General features: G+C 40.1%; 1 protein-coding gene across 2 annotated transcripts in view; it reads left to right on the forward strand.

The window, feature by feature from the left end:
• The first annotated feature begins 4,546 nt into the window (after positions 1–4,546).
• LOC148037729 (putative hexosyltransferase MUCI70) overlaps positions 4,547–24,158 on the forward strand; it is a 30,624-nt gene continuing 11,012 nt past the window's right edge. For both annotated transcript variants that reach the window (XR_015690687.1, XM_087676684.1), the window contains exons 1-6: positions 4,547–5,038; positions 5,704–5,955; positions 6,092–6,302; positions 6,382–6,491; positions 6,916–7,100; positions 20,560–20,663. Coding sequence is in view for 1 of the 2 variants with exons in the window: in XM_087676684.1 (XP_087532810.1) it covers positions 4,798–5,038; positions 5,704–5,955; positions 6,092–6,302; positions 6,382–6,491; positions 6,916–7,100; positions 20,560–20,663 (1,103 nt within the window). In the remaining variant the exon portion in view is untranslated. The remainder of the gene's footprint in view (positions 5,039–5,703; positions 5,956–6,091; positions 6,303–6,381; positions 6,492–6,915; positions 7,101–20,559; positions 20,664–24,158) is intronic.

A 24,158-nucleotide genomic window follows, 5' to 3' on the forward strand; every position in this document is an offset into this window, starting at 1 on the left:
CTAGGTTGCAATTTGAGAGCCATTAAGTAGTCTCATAGCATTGATAACATTCTCTCTCAGTTTGGCCCTTATGTTCCTCAAGAGTGCCTCAATCATAAGGGCAAATATCAAGCGAGAAATGAGGCATCCCTACCTCACTAAGCTCTTAAGTACAAAATCCACTACAATTAATAGAGACACTTGTTGATAAATTAATTACCAAGGTTGCAATTAAGTTGCAAAAGGTAGTGTCAAAGCTTAGAGACTTCAGGAGCATCGAGATAAACTACCAACTAATGTGGTCCTAAGCCAACACTTTTCTTGGTAAGTGGGTGCCATTGATCTACCCTCTAACCTATCCCTGGATTCATGCGTGAGTTGACAAGCCCCTTGTTTAGGAGATAGGATGCATGCCCTGTATCTCCTACATGATGTAGACCCTATAAAGATCCAAAGAGTAGGTGTCCCACAATACTTGAAAGATTTCTACAAAGAAATCATCATACTTTGCGAACTTTTCCCTCTTCATGTTTGTCACAATCCCCTCCAATTCCTCAACAAAATGGGTCGAGCTAATACAGAGCCTTGTCCACTCTTACTTTATGTCATAGTATCCCTAAAAGATAGAGGCGTGTTGTTCCCAATCTACATCTTCTCATGGCTTTGTTGATACAGGGAGCTCTCTCTCTCTCTCTCTCTCTCTCTCTCTCTCTCTCTCTCTCTCTCTCTCTCTCTCTCTCTCTCTCTCTCTCTCTCTCTCTCTCTCTCTCTCTCTCTCTCTCTCTCTCGCGAGGATGGCTCCATGATGCTGACTTGCAACCTCAATCAGAAGAAATACAATATATTGTAGGCCCCTGCACCCCATCTTCAACATCACCTTGGTAAGCTGATCATGTCCATGTCAAAGGTGACTTCATTGATCACAATGCACATACAATTCTTCATAATAATGATGATCCAAAGTTGCAAGCACCAAATTCCACTTGCATGCCAATTACGAGCTTGAGCTTACCTAGAAGTAGCAAGGATTGTCAAGCTCCTCCTTCCCAGTGCTCCCATCATCCATAAGATGTTGAAGTCATGCACCGTCAAGAAGCTCATGCCATCTAATAAGAGCTAATGTACTCCCACAACATGCTTGTGCTACATGTAGCCTCTATTGTTATCATGGTGGCACTCAGTTGGCATCATAGTAGCAGTAGCAATATCCACATGATCAACTTCTATAGAGAGAATTAGCCAGGCATGGCCGACAACACTAGCTCTAGCCATCCTCGAGCCAAGTTGGAAGAATACATATATGCCAGAAGGAGACCAAGCTTTGGAAGGCTAAAGGTGCACCTATTCATGTGGAATAGGGGCTTGAAAAGGTGGGCCACCCTCTCCTAGCTCCACCACCTCAGCCTTCACCTCCAACCCTCTCTCCCCCTCCCTTTCCTCCTTCATAGCCTCTTTTGTTTGTAACAACCCCCTCTCCACCCAAATCCCCCCTCACTTGCCTCCCTCCCCTCCCTCCAAAATCTCCAGCTCTCCTAGAACTAGCTCTTTGGCACCATCTCATCATCTACCCTTGTTGACTACTATTGAATTGAGTGTGCTCAAGTTGGTTAAGGAAGGATAGTGGGTGGTAGGATGCAATGTTGGGAAGCCAACTCTTATCATTTTGTGTGGATTGGGTTGTGCTTTTGGTTGTATGCTTGCAACTATAACTAAGACTTGCATGAGGATTACATTCTCATCGATAGCATCCTCCAAAAGCAAGAGGCTCTATGTGCTACGCACATTTATATGTGTGCCATGATGCATATGAGTATTAAACTCCAAATACATTGAAATGTGTTAGTCATATGATTATTTTTGTTGAAAGATGTGTTGAATATTGCTTAAAAGATTAAGTGTAGTGCCCTATGGGGAAAATGAGGTTGCAAATGCACGTAGTAGCACGATGGCCTAAGTATAGGTGGTGATATTCAATGACCACCAAAATGTGAGGTGCTAAACTTGCCATCAAACTTTTATGGTCATAAACATCATAGATTTCCCCTAAATGAAAGTAGTACTTGATAAGCATAGTAATGAGAGATAAACAAGGATAATTTGGTGCTCAAAGATTGCAATAGAGAAAATATGATAACATGGCACATTGGACCCAATCCATGGGGATAGGTAAATCATCTCACCTATTGGCTAAAAGTCCATGTATCTACTTATGGGATCTCATTGGATGCTAAGTAAGTGCTTGGGGTTCCTACTAGGCAACCAAAACCTATTCAGTATAAAGGTGAGCTTTCAAAGCATCTACTTTTACAAGAGAATAGCAACTTAGCATGCTTAGATACGGTCAAGTTGGTGTGATGTTACAATTGTTATCAAGAAATTGTTATAAAGGGGAAACTTTAAAATGGTTGCCCACTAACTTTACATATTGGGTGTAATTAATTCCTCATGCCTATGTAGCAAAATTTTCACTTTCTAATGACCTTCATGTGAGGTCAACACTTCAAATCTAGAGTTTATGTTGAACTCATCCTTAGAAACCCTTAGCATATTTATCATTATGTCCAAGCATTGGCAAAGTGGTTATTAACAAATAATGTATTGGTGATGTCAACAATGCATATGGCATCTCACTAACTATTGGACAAAAACATATGTGATGAGAAAGTCAACCTCGCACTCCTTGACCATGAAATTTACATGTATACTTTGAAGCTTATCTAATATGATATTTATTCACAAACATATATCATAAAATATTTGTTGTATTGCAATGCATAGTAAACTCATCCAAGAAAAATGAACCATTCTTTTAAGCTAAACCATTTTTAAGGCCGCTATAGGTTATTCAAAAAAAAAGGTAAATAGTTGTAATGGTATTAGTGAAAACCCAAAAAACCAAAGTCCATGGGGCTTCTTTGATGATATCTAGTTTTTGGTTCTATTAAACTTGAGCATGTGTGTCTACTTATATTGGATACATTTCAAGAGGCTTGACAAGTAAAGTATGCTATTGAAGTGAATACAAAGTCTTATTTTAAAATCTCAACTTATGGGAGTATGTGAGATATTTTGCCAATGCATGAGTCTCGATGTACCAATTCAACATTGAAAATGTGTATGAATATGAGAGCATCATGATGCATATGAAAGTGTGCAAGTCCAAACACATATGCACGTATGAGTGGTGGTGTGATTTTGTTGATAGGGCAAATACATTTTAAACATGTCCCCTTGACCTTAATCTTTATGGGTTGTATATGAGCTTCTATAACTTTGCAAAGTCAATATAAAAGAATATAGATTGCATGACATATCAATACACAAAATCTTATTATGAACCCATTTATGTATGGTAACTTCAAGTTTTCAAACCCATAAAGATAACATGTGTATTGTATCATAGTAGCATCTAGACATACAAGTCATATTGCATAGCATACAATGCTTTGTCTTATCAAGTGAACCACACTTTTCATATTGTTTTCTACATTATAAATTGCTTTGCAAGGCAACTACTCAATCATGTGCTAACTAGATATACATCATTATTCGTGGAGTATGCCATTTGTGGTCCACGAAGCACACATTTTTATTGGGTGAGGAAAGGGAAGCAACCATGTTACCTTGCAAGCTTCACATTGATGCCAATCGTGTGAAGAAGCACGGTTAGTGGGTGTGGCTAGCAATGCCACACTGCCTCCTCTATTTCCTTTCCTTTGCTTTATTTCAATCTTTCTTTGTGAAAGTACAAAATTGGTACAAGTAAGATAGAAACTTGTTCTTTGAAGGTGAATTTGTTAGTAAGCTAGCAAGTAGTCAAGTTTAAAGAAAGGCATTATGTGTGAGTAGATGCATGTGGGTCCCACACATTACAATTTGATGTTAAGTTATAGCCTTTCCATTGACTATCTCTCTTTACAAACTAGATAGCTTGAATGGCATAATTTGCAAAGCTTGGGCTATAACAAGACACATCGACAATACAATATGATAAGGACTTCAAATTAACAAATTATATCTCTAAGGTTTAAAGACTTGACATGACAAAAGGCAAAACATCCTAACACAAAAATTGACACAAGAGATATTAGCAAATTGTCATAATAAGTTATTGCAATTAATGCTCTCGACACAAAGTATATATTGAAAACATTAAAGTTGGTGAGGATGTGGCTTCTTAACACCAGTTCCACACAACCGTACAATTTAATTCAATTTTGAGTGCAAGAAGCATTAATCGAAAGAAGTTAGAGTTGGTGCTAAGCATGGCTCCTCAACACACTATTAGAGCTAACCATACAATTTCATTCGCTTTTGGGTGCAATAAGCAAGTCCTTTTTGGTGGACGGATCTAATTTTTTCTAGCATTAGAAAAAGGAAATTGAAAGCAAAGGGTAGTCATGATGTTTTTGAGAAATATTAACATATTTTTGTTGTTTGCGAGGCATGGCATATGTTAATGCAAGAAGTATGAAAGAGAAGGCAGTCATGGTGTATTGGTTAGTACTAATGCAAGTGGAGGGAATGTGCATACCTTTGCTACATCATGGAGAGAGAGAGAGAGAGAGAGAGAGAGAGAGAGATTGGTGGGTTGACTTATATTTGCCTTTGTTATTAGAACTAGTATAAGACTAGTATGAGAGGCATTTGCTAAGTATCAGAATCACTAGAATCAGCAAAGTCTTAACTATATGCCCATCAACCACCTCTCTCTGTGTCTCTCTCATAAGTGAGCGCGAAGACGCACAGAATTTGATCCGAAGCTCCAGCACTCTCTGTAGATCTGTGACGATGTTAGGGATGTGCTGACGCACAGATATGGCTTCTCTCCTCGTGGATCGCGCCATCGCTGTCGCAGCTGCTCCCAACGGCCATTCCCTATGGCATCCCGTTGACAAGAAACCGGCCAAAGCTATGGCCTCCTCCAAAGACAGAGAGCGTTCTCACTGCTTCCGCCTCCTCAGAGGCATCATCAGCCGCAGGATGGGAATGCTCGCTGCGGTCACCGTCTCCTCCCTCTCCTTGCTCATGCTCATGAGTGCCACGCGCAGTATCACTGGTACCGTTCTCTTTTTTGCTCGCATTTGTATTAGAATCTAGGTCTGTTTTGGCTCGTGATTCGTGCATATTAATGCTTTGATGCGTTTTACTGTATCCTTGCTGTAAGAATTTGGATCTATAGGTCTGTTTTGGCACATGTGAGACGATTCGTGGTGACATTAATGCTTTCTGGAGTTTTACCGTGTTATTGCTGTCAGAATTTGAATGTGGTCTTGCATTCGCATGAAATCTAGCCTTGTTCTGACACACAGTTCACGGTGATATCAACATATTGAGGCGTTTTACAGTGTTATTGCTACCAGAATGACATACATGCAATGACTGAAATCTTCAAGCTTTGAGGCTTTTTACCATGTTGGTCCTGTATCTGTCTCCTGATACGATGATGAAAAATTAAATCTTTGAGGTGTATTGCCACGTTATTTCTGCAAGTATGCGAATCTGGTTGAAGATACAATGACAAAAAAGTAAATCTTTCAGGCATTTTACAGTGTTATTTCTGTAGGAATCTGAAGCTAGTTTTTAAATTTAAGCAAATTTAAAAAATAACTGAGGATCTGACAGAGATCAGACGCTCTATGTGATGCATATATTAGCAGTATAGAAAGCATTCTGAGGTTCTTTTGATAGGTCTATGTAAACTTCTGATCAGTAACATTTCAGGTACTAATATGGGAACTACTGTGCAAGTGAACAACTCAAGCAAGGAAGGTATCAGAGCCCCAATGCCAAGTTCTGGAGTACAGCTCCGGGGATTGAATGAAAGCTTTTTCAGATTATTGTCTAGCAGGAAGGACCATCACAGATTGCTACAGCCTTTTGTGAGTTCTGACTATCCGTTACCAGCTGGGCATCCTTGTCAAGGTTTCACTCTACCTCCTCCCCCAGCTGACAAGAAGCGAACCGGGCCTCGTCGTGAGTACTGAACTCATAGTCCCAATTACGGTAATTGCTCTAATTACTGGAGCTCGTAAGTTGTAGTAATGCAGGATTGTCTTTTCCTACCTATGAACCTAAGCATTATCAACTGTGTTGATGTTAATCTTTGCAGCTTGCCCAGTCTGCTACCTCCCAGTTGAAGAAGCAACTCAGCAGATGCCAGTGCTCAAATCATCTCCAGTACCTAAGCTAACATATGTTGTCGAAACCACAGTTGCTCAACGTGTTCCAGAGACTGAAGGCTCATTATTTGGAGGTCATCCTACTTTGGAGGACCGCTTACAGTCTTTTCAGATACAGGAAACAATGAACATTCATTGTGGGTAGGTGATACTTGAGTAGTTTCACAATATGAATTTCTGGGCTCTAGATATATTTTACTTATGTCCTTGCTATGCACAGATTTGTAAGAGGCAGTGAGCCAGGAGCTGGAACAGGATTTGATATAAACGAAGATGATCGCATGGAGATGGATAAGTGCACTGGCATAGTAGTTGCATCGGCTATATTTGGTAACACACTGAGTGAATGAATACATCATGTCAAAGTCGTGTGTCCTCTATTTGTACCTCTTCTCAGCTTGCTCCTCTTCCTTATCTCTGTTGGCATGGATGATCTATTCATCATCTACAAAGATTGAGAGGAACTTAGCTTGCCATCTAGTTGAGTAGGCTTGTGGAAAATTCACACTTGTGCTTTGCATTGATCGTGACTTAAGTAAGGTTACTAGGATTAGTTTGGTTCTGTGATTAAGGAGGTTCATTTGTTTTGAACATTTTGGCTTTGGTGGGTTTCATAACATGAAACTAATGGTACATGCATGGCATATTACGTTTAACTTCTTTCTGCTATCATCAACTCATTTATGATTGTTTATGCAATACAAAGGGAGCCTCCTTTCAATAACCCTTTTTTTGGGTGTGTGGGTGTGTGTAGGAAATTACGATCAACTGCAGCAGCCCAAGAATATTAGCCAACAGTCTAGAGAGACTGTCTGCTTCTTCATGTTTGTTGATGCAGAAACATACAGTTCTTTGGACCCGAATGAGGTGAAGAATGGCATTTGGAGAGTGGTGGTGGTCGAAAATTTACCTTATACAGATGCTCGTCGAAACGGGAAGGTAAAAACACTCGTGTCTGCTTTATTGCCAGGAGTCTTGTTAATAGCTAGAGCATTCTCACTTGAATCTTGATGCACCCTTCAATTTATTTTAGGAGTTACTCAAGGTACTGATAGAACTCTAGTTGGTGCAGCTGCCCTTAAGGTGAAACCTTTATATGGAGTGCCAACTAAATTTGACTCAAATTTGACACGTTTGGTGTTTCTGCATGGGGCCCGTGGGGGATTTGGTGGGTTTGCAAAATGGGGAGGGCGGGGCCAATGTAGGTGCTGCGGCTCTTTTATGAATTGAGGGTAAAGTGAGGTTCGGTCCTAAGTCCATCTGACTTGCCGGGATCTTTGACGCCATGCATATGATGCTAAAGGCTTGCTAAAGTGAAGGACAAGTCATGTAAGCTTGGTGTTGTGCCCATGCGTCAAAAGTTGTAGTGATGCTGAGATGGCAAAATATAAGAGCAAGGAACCCAAGAGATCACAAGTGTGGGAACAGTAACTTCAATCAGCCATCTTGCTTGTATTTTCACTTTGCAAACACATTATTCATGCACTCTATATTTGGGCAATTGTATCTCACACATTATTCATGCACTCTATATTTGGGCAATTGTATCTCTTCTGTGGTGCTAGTTGATCATGCCCTAGAGAAGTAAGGTTGCTAAGTAGGTGGATCATTGAACTTCAACATTAGATGCCTTGAGGCTTGTTGAAATGATCTTAGGGCATCCTTGGCTCTACTATCACTTCATGATGGTGGAACATGACTCCATTAGTGTCGAAGTGGCAAGGAGTTGTCTTGTACGAAAGGTGGCTTCTACCCTCATGGTGTGTTTTTAGAACAAGAGGATAATGTCCCAAAGGTGATGGCCTAGTGATTCGAACTTGGGCTCATAAGCTCATGTGGATTTCGGATGCAACAATCGGTTGGGCACCTATGTTCACATGTTGTGTTCTTGTAAGTTTGGGCACTTATCCACTCGAACACTCAGTTGGTTCTCCTCCTTGGCCAAGCTTCTCTGTTTAGTTGGCTTGCAAGCTATCTTATTTGCATATGGGAATAATGTGAGTATGACTCATTTGCTCTCATGGCTAGTATTTGGAAGAGAGGCACCCACCTTGTGTGTGTTTTGGTGTGTTCTTACCTCAGAAGATAAAATAGCAAAATTAGGTTTTTCTTTAAATCCATCCATAGAGGAAAACTGTTAATTTTTGAGAGAGCTGAGAGCTTCACTCCCCTTGTTTATATGAGTTGCTCACCATTCATCTTATTGGATTATTTTTGGGTCAAGTTAATTTCAAGGGTGGATTTTGGAACTTTCACCATATTGGACGAGCATGAAAGGGTTCAAGGAGATGATGTGTAGATTGAGAATCTCTTGCAAAGGGTGTGGTTCAAGTGTTTCTATTTGCTTTGGAGCAAGCTTTAGAAGGTAGGATGAGACTATGTAGCTTTGTTTCGGTTGTAGGGCTCTCCATGAACTCATCAATAAAACAAAAATTGTCTACTTGTAGATGAGTTGCTTAATTATTAGTTGGTAGGAATGATACTTTTTAGCAAGTTGGAATTGAAGTTTTGGCATCCTTTAATCTTAGATCATTGGAGGCACTTCCCCTAGAATTGTTTTAGACACTCTTTTGCTTGTAACATTGTGGCCCTGGATGACTTGTTTAATAAGATTAGAGAAGAGCATGGGGTGACCACTGCTTATTGGGAACATATGGTAAACATAAGCCCTAAGAAAGCATGTAGTTTGAAAAATGTGCTCAAGCTAAGCTTATTCTTAGGGGTCCCAGTTTGCTACTATCTACTTGAGGTGGAAAATGCAATTTCGCAATTTGAAGGTGATCTACTACTCATATTAGTGCTTGTATTGTTTAACCCAAGTAAGTCTTTTTGGGGCATATATGATGTTGAACACTACATGCAATTGTGGATTTGATGTTGAGGATGAGCATCTTCTTGAGGAGGAGAATTGAGGTGTGGAGGATGGAGGCTTTGGCTTGAAGCCCTCATCCTTGCAGTGATACTTGTGTAGAGTGGACAACCTTCATGTGGCCGTCTCTACATCTATGCATGCACGCATGTGTGCATCCACATGCACACAATTATTGGTGTGTGTGCTTTTTGATGAGGTTACGGGGGAGGTCTAGTTGTATTTGAAATGACCTTATGTATTGGAATTTGACAAAAAGTGCTTGATGATTAGCATTGTTCTTTTCTTTTGTTATTGTTATTGTGGACTCATGAAGGTTAGGTTTCTTTAAATGCATGTATCATGCCTAAATGTATGAGTGGAGCCACTCTTTTGGATGTAAAGCAACACATGCTAGTTTTTCAAATGGCATTGTTACAAAATATGTGTTTAGAGCAGCAATCTTGTGAGAAATATTGCAAATGCTTTTGTTTAGGAGGTTGGGATTTCACATGGTATTACATAAATCCAAGCTTCTTGGTGGCAATGTTTTTGGGAGAGTGCATCGCGGAAAGGAATGCGAACATGGAGTGAATAGAGAAGGAGATTGAATGAAACGTACAAGATAGAAGGAACAAATTGACCAATGGTTGAAAGACACAAGGCTACAATAGTCAACCCTAATATGTAGCATTGAGCATTAGTGTGGGTGCCAAATGGAAGGAAGGGGATGTGAGAAGAATGAGGAGGGCTGGGTGAACGAGGAGTGATGGGGGTAGGCTACTTATAAATATGCAAACTCATAGGACTTCTAAGATAGGTCGATGGACGATTGAGCAATAGTGACAAGGTGCCAACACCACAAATAGGCACCAATGAAACGTTAGCTATAGTGGCTGGACTTGTAGATGAACGAAGATCTTGGAACCACTTACCTTGAGGAGTCATGTGGCTTGATGCACCATTGTTGATGAGCCAAGGCCTCTCAGAAGATGAGTCAATCAAAGAAGACTTCTCCATTCATGGACATGAAGGAACATTGACTCATGAGTAACATTGAGTGTAGATTGACAAGTAGAGGTAGAGGGAGGCTCCGATAATGTAGCTCCATCCTTCACCCCTGGATGAAGGTGAGGGTATTTCTTCCAACACTTCTTAGGGTGCGAGGCCTTCCCACAGTGAGGCTACTTGGGATATCCTTTGCAATTCCCCTCTAAGTTTTATTAGAGTTTGGAGAGGATTTTGATTTCTTGGACTTCTTCTTTGTCCCTTTCTTTTATTTGGCTTGTCATTTACCTGAAGATGATGTTGCAAAGGCACAACTTTGCACTCTGGCTCCATTGGAATCTCTTTCTTTGTGACATGCATCTTGTCCAAGCACCACGGGGACTAGCTCCTCCCAAGTGAGTGCGTATGAGAGGTGAGGAGATTGGTGTAGGACACATTATACTTTGGTGATGGCAAATGTGAGAGAAGTGCCAAAACAAGGTTCTCCAAAAGCATGATCTTATCGAGGGATGTAGCTTATCTTGGATCTCCATCTTGTTGATGTGATTCTTCATCATAGAGGAATCTATGGACAAATAGCTATTGAAGCCTCAACTTGAGGGATATATGATACCCAAATGTCTTGACTTGTCAAAGGGGTGCCAATCTCCAAGAGTGTACAAAGTGCTCAAGGGCAGAGCAGTGAATGATGTCGGAGAGTGACGTCCACCAAAGATGGATCTTGGGTGCTTTAACCATCAGTCGGAGGTGAGGGAGTGCTGAATAATGAACAACAGCAGGTTGGTCACCAAAACGCAATAGTTTGGAGGTTGGAATTTGGTAAACACAGCAATGCACTAGTCGACAGGCTAAGAACTGATCATTTGAGGCAGAGAATTGTCAAGCGACAGCAAGGGAGGCGTGTGATGTAGGTGGCTTGTTGGACAGCAAAAACGTAAGTATTGCAGCAGTTGCTTGGTGGGAGAGATGGTAGCAGCCTATCACCTAGCACCAGTTGCTGAAAACACAGTTTGATCAAGTGCTCTGATGACATAGTAGATGGACACCTCTAGATGGTAGGGCAATGGTTGGAAACAGGGCTCTTGTTTGGGGTTGGATGGTGATGGGCTATAGTTGTTGATGGCTGGACAATAGATGGTAGGTGGCTAATGGCTGAAATCTGCATGTTAGAGTGAGAAACCTGCACAAAAGAGTGGGTTGAATGGTGGGCAGCTTGTCTATTTATAGATTTAGAAGGATCCTCCCAAACTAGGGTTTTGCTTATGGGACATAGAAACTCTCTAGCATTGCTCACCGTTCAATGAAACTTTTGGTAATTTATATGTTTTGGGCTGTTTTAAAGAGCTGATCAGTTTGTAATGCATTTTTACCTCAACATCGCCTAGCAAGGATTTGATGATGCCTAGTTGCTATAGTGGCCGCTTGTCCAAAACATAGTAAGGAGAGATAGCATGTAGTAATGGGACTGGAAACAAGCCATCCTGATCAAAACTGCTTGAAACATAGGGTCTTTTGTGCTCGAAAATGTCCAAAACATAGAAAGGAGGAGGGGTAGCTTGTGCAAAACATAGGGTGGATAGGGGATGCCCTTGGAAAATGCAGCAGTAATGGGGCTGAAAACAAGCTATCTGTTCAGAATTGGCTGAAATGCAGGGAGTTTGGCGCTAGAAGATGTCATCCAACTAGTTGCAATGTAGACAATAGCTCCCTTTTGTTCGTCTTTGGCTTCCATCAAGGTGAATGATACCATTTGAGAGTGCATAGTGGAAAGGAAAGCGAACATGGGTCAAATAGAGAAGGACATTGAATAAAACACATGAGAAGGGACAAATTGACCGATGGAAAGATACAAGTCTGCAATGGTCAGCCTCAACATGTACCATTTTCATGACACACACTTGCTATCAGTTGTGTATACTACTCAAAGTCTAGATAGCTCACATTCATTTACATTATCATACTCTCTCGGTAAGATCTACTAGCGTACACTAGTTGGTGTCTTGAGCTTATCTAGGGTTGTGTTGGCTACATCTATTGGCTAGGCAAGTCTTTGCCGCAAAGAAAACTAGTCAGGGGTGGGATTGAAGACAATAGAAGATTCCTTTAACTATTTTACGCGAGACACAATTCTTCTCCTTCATCTTTGGCAATATTGGTATATCAAAAATACAAGTTGTTGTGGTCTAGGTTGGAGTAGAAAATAAAATAAAGACAAAGTTGTCTTGGGCTTTACTAGGCCACCACATTTGCAACCATTGGTATTATAATGGAAATTCCTTTATTCTTTTTCATTAGCAAACATATTTGCAAAGCATCATAGTTTTTGCCAAGTGAAGGTTTTCTCTATGAAACCAGCCTTCCTTCTTGGAATGGGTGGTGATAACCTGATTTAAGAGTTAATTACAGCAATAAATAAATGCACATAAAATGAAATACATACTTTACCATAACATTCTTGGACAATAGACACCCTATTGGCCCCAAAATTGGCGCCCCTTGCAGTATTTCTTTAGCTTTCATTCAATTGGAAGGAGTACAACTTGAGATTCTTCAATCTCCTCTTGCTAACCAATTGCTCTTGCTGTCATAAATGTACAGCAAGCCTTTTGGGTCATTTGCCCCTTGTTTCACCCAGGACTTCTTCTCCAATTTGACCCTTGGTTGGCCAAATGCTGCCCCAAATCAATTCGGGATGGGCTGGCTCTTGAAATCCCTTGATAATCTTCAATTATCAGCTGCTGATTTTAGTCCATTGAGCCTTCAATCTCTGGCACGGATCCCAAGGTGGCTGCTAAACCCTAATTTCTGCTGTGAATTAGGGTTTACTGCAGAAATTACAGATCAGCCCACCAAAAATGGCTGAGATCTCCTTCGAATGGCTGAGCATAGGGTGACGGAGATGAGAGAATGCTTTAGAGAGAGAAAATTTTGAGATTTGTCGCGAAGAACTCATCAAAATCAATTGCTGCCCTACCCAATGGATGCACCAACAACAATAGGAGCATCAGAGATTGTGATCTTCAGCAGAAAGTGCATCAACAGCAATTGTCAGCTTCCCAAGGTCAAGAATATGCAATCTCCATCACCAAAATGGTCTCCAATGGCTAGGAATTGGCCCCAAAAGCTGGCAGCAACAGTCCAACACCTCTTTCCAACACCTCCCAAAATGAAAAAACGAGATTTCCCTCTCCCTTCGGCCCTATTTAGCCTTTCCCCCACTTGCATGGGAAAGTTTTGCCAAGTGGTAGCTTTCTTAATCCATTTTCAGCAATTTCTAGTTAATTAATTAATTAATTCTGAAAATTAATTCAGCCCTTAATCCATGCCCAGAAAATTGACCTTGTCCATCCAAAAATTAATTGGCTAGGCCATTTGCAACCCAAAGTGGTCCCATGCATTAATTGACCCTTGGACAAGCATTAATCCATTAATTAATGCCTAGTCCCTAGTGTCACCACTGACACTTAATGGCCAATTAATGGTCCTAGGGGCAAACTGACACCAAAATTCACCTAGAATCTAACAAGTGTAACTTGTTACAACTTTTGCCTTTGACACCTATCTTTTTCACAGGGTCCTTCGCTCTTCAACTGGGAGAAAGTAGCTTTGCACCTCACATGTGCAACACATGTGCATCTTTCAATTGCTGATTTGATTAATCCTTTAATCAAATGTCAATTAAACATAAGCAAAGCATCAAATTTTCACGTCCTTGTGACACTCTAAGCAAGACTATTTTCATTTTATGTTGATTTGGGCATCTTTTTCATTTTGGAGTGATTGTCCATGCTTTATTTTTGATCATGCCAGATTGATCAGCCTTTGTGCCAAAATTTCCCACTCCATTTCTTCACAATAGATTACTTGTAGAACTTAGAAATGTTCTAAATGTGAAAATTTGGATTCTTAGCTGTTTGAAGTGGTATTTGACTAATTAAGGGTGTAAGATTTTAGCCTTTAATCAGAGACTTGTAGGGTTGATAGTTGTCCCTTTACTTCTAGGGCAATTATGAACTTCATGATATTCTTGACAGGCCAACCATCATTACTAAGGTGATAACATTTTGACATACCTTTTTGGGCATTGGCATAAGCATATGCAAAGTATAGACAATCTCCTTAAAGTATAAGTAATTCATTTGATCTAATTGAAGAACTTTGCCTTGGCACATGCTTTAACCAAGAGGGCAATTGTGACAAGAAGTGCCATGACTTGAGTTGTTTGAGGTAATGTGTTCCTATGGGATTGCACAAGGAGGAATAAAGATTCTAATTGAAACTCTTGGCCTAGCAAGATGTGTCTCTGTTTTTTATGTTACATTGATTGTGTTCCTCTATAGTCCTAGTGTGAACACTCCCTTATCCACAAACACTTTTTACCCTCTAGCTAGGGAAAGGTTTTTTAAACCCCATGTGAACACCTGTCAGTGGATGTGGTACTTAGTACCTTAGGGACTGTACTTTCATTATCATTCTCACATGGTGGATGTGAGCTTTCAGCATTCTCTCTTGATGTTCACTTGTTCATTGTGTGAGTGAGTGGTGTGTGTTGTTGAATCCTAATCTAACAGCGATATCAAAGCCATACCTCTTATCAACTACCACTTTACTTATGAGCCACCATCGCCTCTGCCACCATTGAGTCTTGAACATGGCCATTGTTGTTTGTGAGCTATCTGCGTTGTTCGTGAAGCTTCCCACATTGTACAACTTTTTCGTGCTTGCAACCTTCTTGCCAATTGCTCAACTGTCTTTGTGTTAGTTAGCCTAGGCGATCCACATCTCACATTGATAGGTACATTAATGTTGACATGCAGCCTAATAGTCACATTTGGCTTGGATGCTGCTGCTCAATGGTTCCTACCTCTATATTGTTGTTTGACAGTTTGCTCTTCAATTGCCCTATCACGTAGCCTATTTGTTGACATTTATTTGTCTCAATAGTCTCCTTGTTGTCGCCAACATGTCTTGTCTAACTGTTGCTTGTTGAGGATGTTGCTTGACCATTGCCTTGACCGTTGTTGTCTGTCCTGACAAACTGCACGTTTGATATGATAGTTTGGGCCACGTCAATAATTATTACTTATTGCTATTTTACCAAAATTACTCGACATAATTTCCACCATACGAACCCTGTTCACGTATAGCCTCTCCACAGGCACAAAATTTAAGGGGTTTTTGTAGTAGACATCAATTTCGATTCAAATTCTTCAAAAAAATTGGGACTTTGTCTAGAATCCCCAAAATTCACCATAATTTGGGGGATTTTGTGTTTGATGCCTAATATTACCCAATTTCTCGTAAAAAATTTGGTACTTTTCATATGTGAGCCCAAATTTTATCAATTTTCATCAAATAGATTTGGGGATTTTGTGAAATTTATCCAAATTCATCAACATTGGGGCCAATTACACTTTCTACACTGATATTCGTGGACATTGGAGCCTTTTTAGTTTGTAAATTTTTCTTGGACATCATAAATTGTGCCCAAAATTGTAAGTTTTTTGGGCTTTTCCATGCTTTTTCATATTGTTGCACCTACATGTATACATTTGGCAGCTGCTGTTGTGAAAATTCAGTCTCACACAACTAGCAATGGCAAGCCAAATCAACTTGTTAAATATGTTTGGGGATATTGATAAACTAGATGACACAAATTATCCGATGTGGGTATACATGATGAAACATGTTTTAGTTGCCAAACAGATTTGGGAATATGTATTTGGTTCAGATAGGCATGTAGGCCTTGGTACACAATGTTGTAGGTTCATCTAGTTTATCCATTGTCACTAGTGGATCTTCTACTCTAGCCCTTGCTACTCCTATTGTTGATCAATTGAGATGGGATGCCCGGGCACATGCTTTGATTGCACTCTCCCGCAAAAGATGGGCTATCCCACATATTTGTGCACAATGACCAAGGATGCTTGGGATAAACTTGCCTAGTTGTATCAGGTGCACAATGAGGTTGGTGTAGCCTATTTGCGCAAAAAACTTGAGACGGAGCACATGACAAAGGGTGATTCAATGGTTGCCTAGATTACACGTATCAAGGACATAACGGAGTAGCTTGCAAATATTGATGAGATAATGTATGATGCTTCTCTTGTTTCTACAATCTTGGCTAGCCTACTTGACACCTATCAAAGTTTTGCCACTATACTTTACTTGCTTGCAAAAGGAGATACTAATGCATACACATTTGATGCATTTGTGTCATTGTTATTGCAAGAAGTGCGATAACGAGTGAAGTGCTCTAACATAAGTACGGAAAATCAAGCATTTGCAACCAGCTATAGGAACTAAGGGAAGTTATGACAGCCACTTAACTTAAATGGTAAAGGCAAATAAGCTTCTTTCATGGACTCTTCAAGCACCCAAGGATGAGGGTACTAAGAAAAAGAGATGCCATTATTGTAAGAAAAAGGGGAGTGTTATTGAAGAATGCTAAAAGAGGATTGCAAGTGAAACAAGAAAGCAATTGGGCATGATTGTTGCTGAAAATTTAGCAAGTATGAAAAATGCAATGGCACATGTAGTTAGTTTGGACATTAGTCAATGTTATGCTTTTGTTGTGTATTGTTTATATACTCCTTCTTTTCATGTACATGGCTTATCAGTGGCTGAAAATAGCAATACATGGTATTTTGATAGTGGTGTCTTCAAGCACATAACATCCTTTTGTGACTTGTTTGTATCATATGAAAATGTACAAATGGGGGGCATCAGTTGTCTATGCAAATAATGCTTCGTATACAATCCAAGGCATTGGATAGATTCCCATTCTTGCAGTAGATGGGAAAACTACCATGCTTGAAAAGGTTTTGTATGTGCCTGGCATAAAGAAAAACTTGCTTTTAGTTTCAGCCATTGCATGTGTTGGTTTTGTGGTTAAAAAACTACATGGATCAATGCAGTGCCTATGACTGTAGTGATGGGGATGCCCTCACTGTCATTAGCACTTTGTACAATGGCGTATATTAGCTTGATCTATATGAGAGGAGAGCATTAGAGGATGCACGACAGGTTGATGCCACCACTATGGATAACATTGAGTTATGGCATGCTAGATTTGGTCATCTTAATTATGGCAGTTTGCTTCACTTGAGAAGCAAAAATATGGTGCTCGATCTCCATTTGTTGAAAGCACCTGTGCATAATGTATATGAGAGTTGTTTACTTGGCAAAATGCATCGTGCTTCATGTTCCAAAAGTGATGATGAGAATTACAGCTTGTGCATAGTGATGTTTGTGGACCCACGCATGTCAAATCCATTGAAGGATACATGCATTTTATTACCTTCATTGTTGGCATGACCCGTCATTGTTAGGCATATACTTTAAGGCACAAATTAGAAGTGTTTACATGTTTTAAAACCTTCTTGGCCTTGGCTGAAAATAGCAGCGGATGCAAGTTGATTACACTCCATATAGATTGAGGGGGGGAATACATGTCACGAGAATTTAACTCTTTTTTGGTTGAAAGCGGCATTAAACATCAATATACTACACCTAACACCTCAACAAAATGGTTTGGTTGAAAGAAAGAATTGGACTTTGATGGGGATGGTACGTTGTATGCTTTCACACAATAAGTTGCCCCCAAAGTTTTGGCTTGATGCTATTATGTATGCAATATATGTGCTGAATTGCAGCCCGACTAAAATATTGGTTGAATGTATGCCTTATGAGGCTAGGAATGGCCAGAAACTAGTGGTATCACACGAAACCAGGGGCCATCTCAGATTGCATATGAACCAAGGGCTGTCCTTGCTTGAGTGCATAGTTGACAAGAAACCAGTTTCGTAAGGTTAGAAAACTCGTTTCATACTTGGGGGTTTCATAAACATATGAAACACCTATTTTAAACTTTAACAAATGCCATACCCTAAATGTCTTGGGACTTTTGTAATCATTGTTTATCATGGATATATTTAATACGTTGACATGGATAATAGCATTGATTGCTAAAGTTTTGTTTTGATTTGTTATCCATAATGATTGCATATATTGATGGCTCCTTTTACAACTAAAGTTGATGTTGGGCATGGATAGTGGACCATGATATTTGTAAACATTAATCATTAATGGTATGTTGAATGTTCATTTACATTGTATAGAATAATGAATAATGTCAATCTATGTTTCTATGTCACACGAGTCATATAATATATGTATATAAAGCTTTCATACTTTTTTCCATCTCGAATAAAACCGCTTTCTAGCATTTTATGAAATTTCGATGAAATCTGTTTCATACCTCCTGTTTCGGAAACCCTTGGCAACTATGCTTGAGTGTCTGTTACATTAGCCCCCCTTCTAGTGTCGAGTTCCATGAGGGGCGGTGGTGTGCTTTTGAATAGGCCTTGGCTTGGTTGTGTGTTGAAGATGAAATTCACGAACCTTAAATAGGAGCTCTTTGAAGATGTAAAGTTGGTTCCCATGTTCATTCACTTGCATCATAGCCCTTCCAATAGACAAGATACTGTAGTTTGCCTCTTGAAATTCTAGAGTCCAGGATTTTGTCTACTTCATTTTCTTGCTGATCTTGAATTATGATTGGAGGTGATGGCTTTGGTATTCTTCCAAGGAATACATGATGGATTTTCATGGATTGGACCGGACGGCCCACGGGTCATGATTCGGTTTGAAGTAGGCACCTAGGGTATGGTACAAAAAGATACATTCATATTTGATTGCTCTTGGGCTCATTAATTCACACATTGAAAGCATTCTTTATGTTTGTAAAGATGAGGATACGTGCTTGATTCTCATCCTTAATGTGATTCAGTTTAGGGTTTCTCAGTGGTGGGCATGCTTTATACAAAGCCTTGGTACTACACATTGGCAAGTAGTCAAACATGTCTTTCGCTATCTTAAAGGTACTCAAACATTGGGCCTTTTCTACCCCAAAAGTACTTCTCTTTGCTTGCATGCATTCACAGACAGTGATTGGGCTGGTTCTTTTGATAGGGGGTGTCCACTAGTGGTAATTGTTTCATGCTTGGTGATTCATGTATTTCTTGATTGAGCAAGAAGCAATCTACAGTGGCCACATCTAGCTGTGAAGCTGAATACATGGCAACATTTATAGCTACATTTGTGAATGTGTATGGTTCATATGCCTTTTGGTCGATCTTAGTGTGGGACAGTAGTCACCCATTGCTATCTATACTGATAGTCAGAGTGCCACAATAGTTGCAATGAATCTTGTATTTCATGCTTACATGGAGCACATTGATGTGTATTATCATTATGTCAGAGAGAGGCTTTGTGCAAGGGAGATTGACTTGGTTTATGTTCCTACACAGGACAACTTGGCAAATGTGTTTACAAAAGCTCTCTCTAGAGAGAAGTTTGAAGCCTTTCGCAAGGCTCTAGGCGTGATATCCTTTGGGGTTCGATTTGTATATGTTCACATCATTCACTCGAGGGGGGTTTGTTGCACTTATCATGTTTTTTCTTGGAGTGAACACCTGTTAGGGGGTGTGGTACTTAGTATCTTAGGGATTGTACTTTCGTTATTATTCTCACATAGCGGATGTTTTTTCTTGGAGTGAGCACTTGTTAGGGGGTGTGGTACTTAGTATCTTAGGGATTGTATTTTCATTATCATTCTCACATTGCAAATGTGACCTTCCAACACTCTCCTCTCTTGCTGTTCACTTGTTCACTGTTGTGTGCGTGTGTGTCACTGAATCCTTACCTAACATTTGAGTGCATGGTGCATGCATTGCAAGTAGCTCTTTGTTGCAAATGGATCGCTTTTCCTCCTTTGATGTTAGATTCTTGCTTTTATGGGTCATTGGATGACCATCTTGTTGAAGAGACTATGGCATGATTAGTTCTTGGAGGCATCACTACATACCACAAAGGTGAAGCTAGAGAGCACAAAGAAATGTTAGTGCTGTAAATGTTCCACAATTGCTGCATGCTCGATAGGTTCCAAGAGGAAGGGGGAATATGTTAGGGGACTACTGACCTTGGCATAGTGCTCTACAAAGGTACAACTCAAACACTATCGATTCTAGGTAAGTGCAAAGCTTGTTTGATTCGAGGAAAAGGCTACTCTAAGTTACTTTTACTCAGCTGGTCGGAAAGATTATGAGTTCTTCACTATGAAATATTACATACGTCAATCTTGGTTGTGATTAGGTCTTATAACTCATTTCAATGTGTTGTCTACAACTGTTCGCATTTCAAAGATCTTATGCACTTCTCTCTATTTAAAAAAAAAAGGAAATACTTCTTGATTATCACAAAAATTCATGCATGCAATGGGAAAGTATGTAATGAATAAAATTAGACATATGTTACTTTAAAGTAAGTTTCTTTCAAGTGCTACCAAGATATTCAGACAACTTGAAACTCATGTTAACCAATTTTTGAGAAGATGTTCTCTAACTTCATATGCATTGCATTGGATTTTCCAATTAGACAATTTGTGATTTCTACTTTCAATTAATGCACACATTCAAAGCTTCTACTTCATGGATTGTTTGTAATTATCTCTTGGTGTTACTTTGATGGGTTAATGCATAGATTCCAAAGCTTCTACTTCATCGATTATTCCGCAAAGCAAGGTTCTCTTTGTGGATTGATGGAAAACTCGGGCTTGTAGTTGATCCTTACCAGGTTCTGGAAAGGTTGGTAATATTCTATGCGACTTAGTTTTTAATGGACAATGTAAGGCTCGTGGCATTGGGATGATGAATGCTTGTTTAAATGGAAAAAGCATATTTTACATGGGGATTGTTTGTTATGTAGTTAAATACATGGATTTATGAGTAAATTTTACTAGATTGAAATAACATGGGATCAGATTTTTTTTAGTAAATCATTTCCTTGTTTGAATAAATTGATGGTTAAAATGTATATCCCTTTAACTTATGCAGAATCACAAGAAATTTTTGTCAAGTCCAAGACAAAATAATTGCATTTTATAGGAAGGTGACAACATATTTAGATTGAAGCACAAGGGGATACTTAGCTTGTCTCATTAACTAAGATCATCAATAGTACATAGGACAATCTAGAGGAGGATTTGAGTCTTGTAATTGGTAGATGTGGTAGCTCTTAGAAATTATCGAGTTGAAAGACTTTGAGACTCAAAGGATGTGGTGGTGAGGCAAGCCTTTTCGAAGCACGCACTCGTGCACGCACACCAAAGAAACTAACAAAGTGTCGATCCATGGATGCCTCAGCCTTGTGCAAAAACTGGATGTTCGTTGGATGTAGCACAAAGAGGATTCCCAAGGATGAAGCCAACTCATGAATGTCTAGAATCATCTAGGCAAGAGTTGCTCAAAGCTCCAAGAGGGCCATCCAATGTGCAATGTTGGAACATAGAAAATGTTAGAGAAGGCAAAGCATGTTCCAAGCCACAAAAGATGGCCACCTGTGCACATGCACATGCATGCACTAGCATCATCATCTCTAGATGCTCTACTCCTCTTTGGAGCACTAACACTTGTGGTGAGAAGTGAGCCAACTTGCTTGTCTTCTTCTTCGCAGCTCTTATGCATCGCAAGGAGTGCCTACCTTGGCTCAAAGCTTGTAAAACATCAACAAACACAGTTAAGCAATGGTCTAAGTCTTAACCACTTAGATGGGCAAGATAATCCTTGGATTAGGTTACACAACCATCCTCTTGACACAACAAGACTTTATACATGCATGCCTCCATACTTGCTTACAATTCTTGCATGATTCCATGCACCATCTTTAGCTATATGGCTGCTGCAAACAAAGGAAACTAGTTGCAAGTGAGGGTAAGGGCAAATTTTTCAGCCTTGGAATGCTTCACCCCTGAATTGTTTTGTTTCAACGTTCACAATTGACTTGTGGGCAGGTCCTAAGTGAAATGCCTGAATAGTTACATTAAACCATTTTTATCAATTTGGAGCGAAACAGCTAGACGCCAATGTTGCACCTGCACTATGAAACGTTTTCAGCAGTGAAATGCATTTCACGTTTCAGCCCTGTTGAAACACAGCCCCGCAAATAAAGGAAAAGAAAACAAGAGAGAAGTAGGAAAGGAGCAAAATGAAGACTCAAGGTTGAAAAATATTAAAAGCTGAATAGGGCAAACACAAGCTGGAAATGAGAATGCACAAGCTGCAGGAATTGAACACAGGAGGAAAAAATGCGAGAAGTGCATTTATATGAATATTGCCACCTGTTCAGATTCAAGGCATAAGCAGAGGGGATACTTTGGTTGGGTTATTTGAACAAAGATCAGTCACAGAACACAGCACACCCTAGAGGAGGATTTAGGTCTTGTAACTTGGTAGATTTGATAGCTCTTAGAAATGATGGAGCCGAGAGACTCAAAGCTTATGGTGGTAAGGCAAGCCTTGTTAGGAGTATAGTGGGTTCGAGTGAGGTTGAGAGAAAGAGAGCGTTGTCATTGTTAGCAATCATACCCTTTCATGTTCTCTTTTGTGTCTTATCTCCTGGTTGTGGACCTAAGTTTGAGTCAGGCAAGGACTTTTAGAGCTCTGGCACTGGTCATGCTGGTTGGTTATTTCATCCTTGACATGTGAGGTGGAGGCAGTCTAGTCCATTGGGCACCTCATGTTGAGCTAAGAAATGCATTCCATGCTGATTAGGCTCTTAAACAGCCCTAAAACATGCTTATTTAATGAAAAATGCAAAATCGGTGCGTGGTTTAAGAGACTTTTTGTGAAACCCTAGTTTGGGAGGGTCCATCCACATCTAGAAATAGACAAGTTGTCCCCATTTAGTCTTCATCCCTTCTATGCACGTGATCTTTGCCATCAACCTTCCTCCACATGGCTGCCCAATGTTTGTGATTGCTGCCACCATTCCATCAGCTGCTCCAACTCTTGGCGATTGCCCTCCTAGCTGCTGCTTGCTGCCTAACACTTCTTCCATTGCTGCATTTGGCCCCTAACAGCCATCACTAGCCCCAATTGACACCTCTCTTGTTGTGTTTGGTAGTTTCAGCCATTGTCGGCATCCTTGTGCATCTTCATTGTTGTCCCCAGGCATCCTAATGTTTCCGATGATCTGCGTTTGGGTCTTCTACACCCTTTGACACACTTTGATTGGTGGTTCTAGCACTCGGGATCCATCTTTAGTGGACGTCACACTCCGACACTCATCGCTCTACCCTTGGGCATTCTGTACACTCTTACATTCATTTACTACATTGATTCATTCAATTCAAAGTTCTTCTTCTCTCTCTATTTGTGTTTGTGTTTTTGCATTTTTGAGTTTTGACTTTTGCATTTTGTGTTTAGGGTTTGAGTTTTGCACGTCATTGTTTGTGTCTTTGTGTTTCTGTCACGGTCATACACTCTGTGTTTCCTTAGTGCAAACCCTAGCAGTTTCATCACACCTAGTAGTGGCATGTTTGTGCCACCCATATATGCCATTGCCATCTCAGGTGTCATATGACCAATGTGGAATGTCAACAATTTTTGGTCATTTTTATGGTGGATAGTTCAGCCATATCTATAGATCCAACCTGCATTAAATGCAGGTTAGCCAGTTTGTTGTTGGCTACCTATTTATGGTAGTAATTAGTGTTCATTTGGTCTTCATCATTCATCATCATCTCTAGCTAGTCTGTGCTTTCTCTCCTCTCTCCTTATCATCGGCATTCTTCTTCTCTTGCTGCTCTTGTCCAGTGCCTGCTCTTGCTTGCCATTTTGACATTTGTGCATAAGGGCTAGTCGTGTAACATTAGTCTTGTGTTCAGTCTTGGTTTCATTCTCTCAGGTTTTATTTTTTCTTCTCTATGTTCATCTCTCTCTCTCTCTCTCTTTCTCTCTCGCTTGCTTGATCACTCGGCTAAGTTGTGTTCTTGCTTCTGTATGCGCACTCATGTGGTATCGCTGCCAAGAACATGCACTTAGTAAAAGACAATGCAGAGCTGAAACAAGAGCAGTGGGGACAATGTTAAATCATTGATATTTAACACACAAGGGTTACCCGAAATTGAGCCAGCACTGTACAGTTGACAAGTTGAAGTCAAGAGTGAATCAGCTACCAATATTAATGAATCAATGCGTATGGTAGTGCAAATGGGGTTCTTTCATGTAGGCTACAGAATGTAGAAGAGTTGAGAGAGTCAACATGAATGAAGGCTGAGGGGATCTATAATACTTTATGGA

The sequence above is a fragment of the Lygodium microphyllum genome, chromosome 4 (genome assembly GCF_053477565.2).
Source record: "Lygodium microphyllum isolate KBCC chromosome 4, Lygodium_microphyllum_v1.1.10, whole genome shotgun sequence".
Classification (NCBI taxonomy): domain Eukaryota; kingdom Viridiplantae; phylum Streptophyta; class Polypodiopsida; order Schizaeales; family Lygodiaceae; genus Lygodium; species Lygodium microphyllum.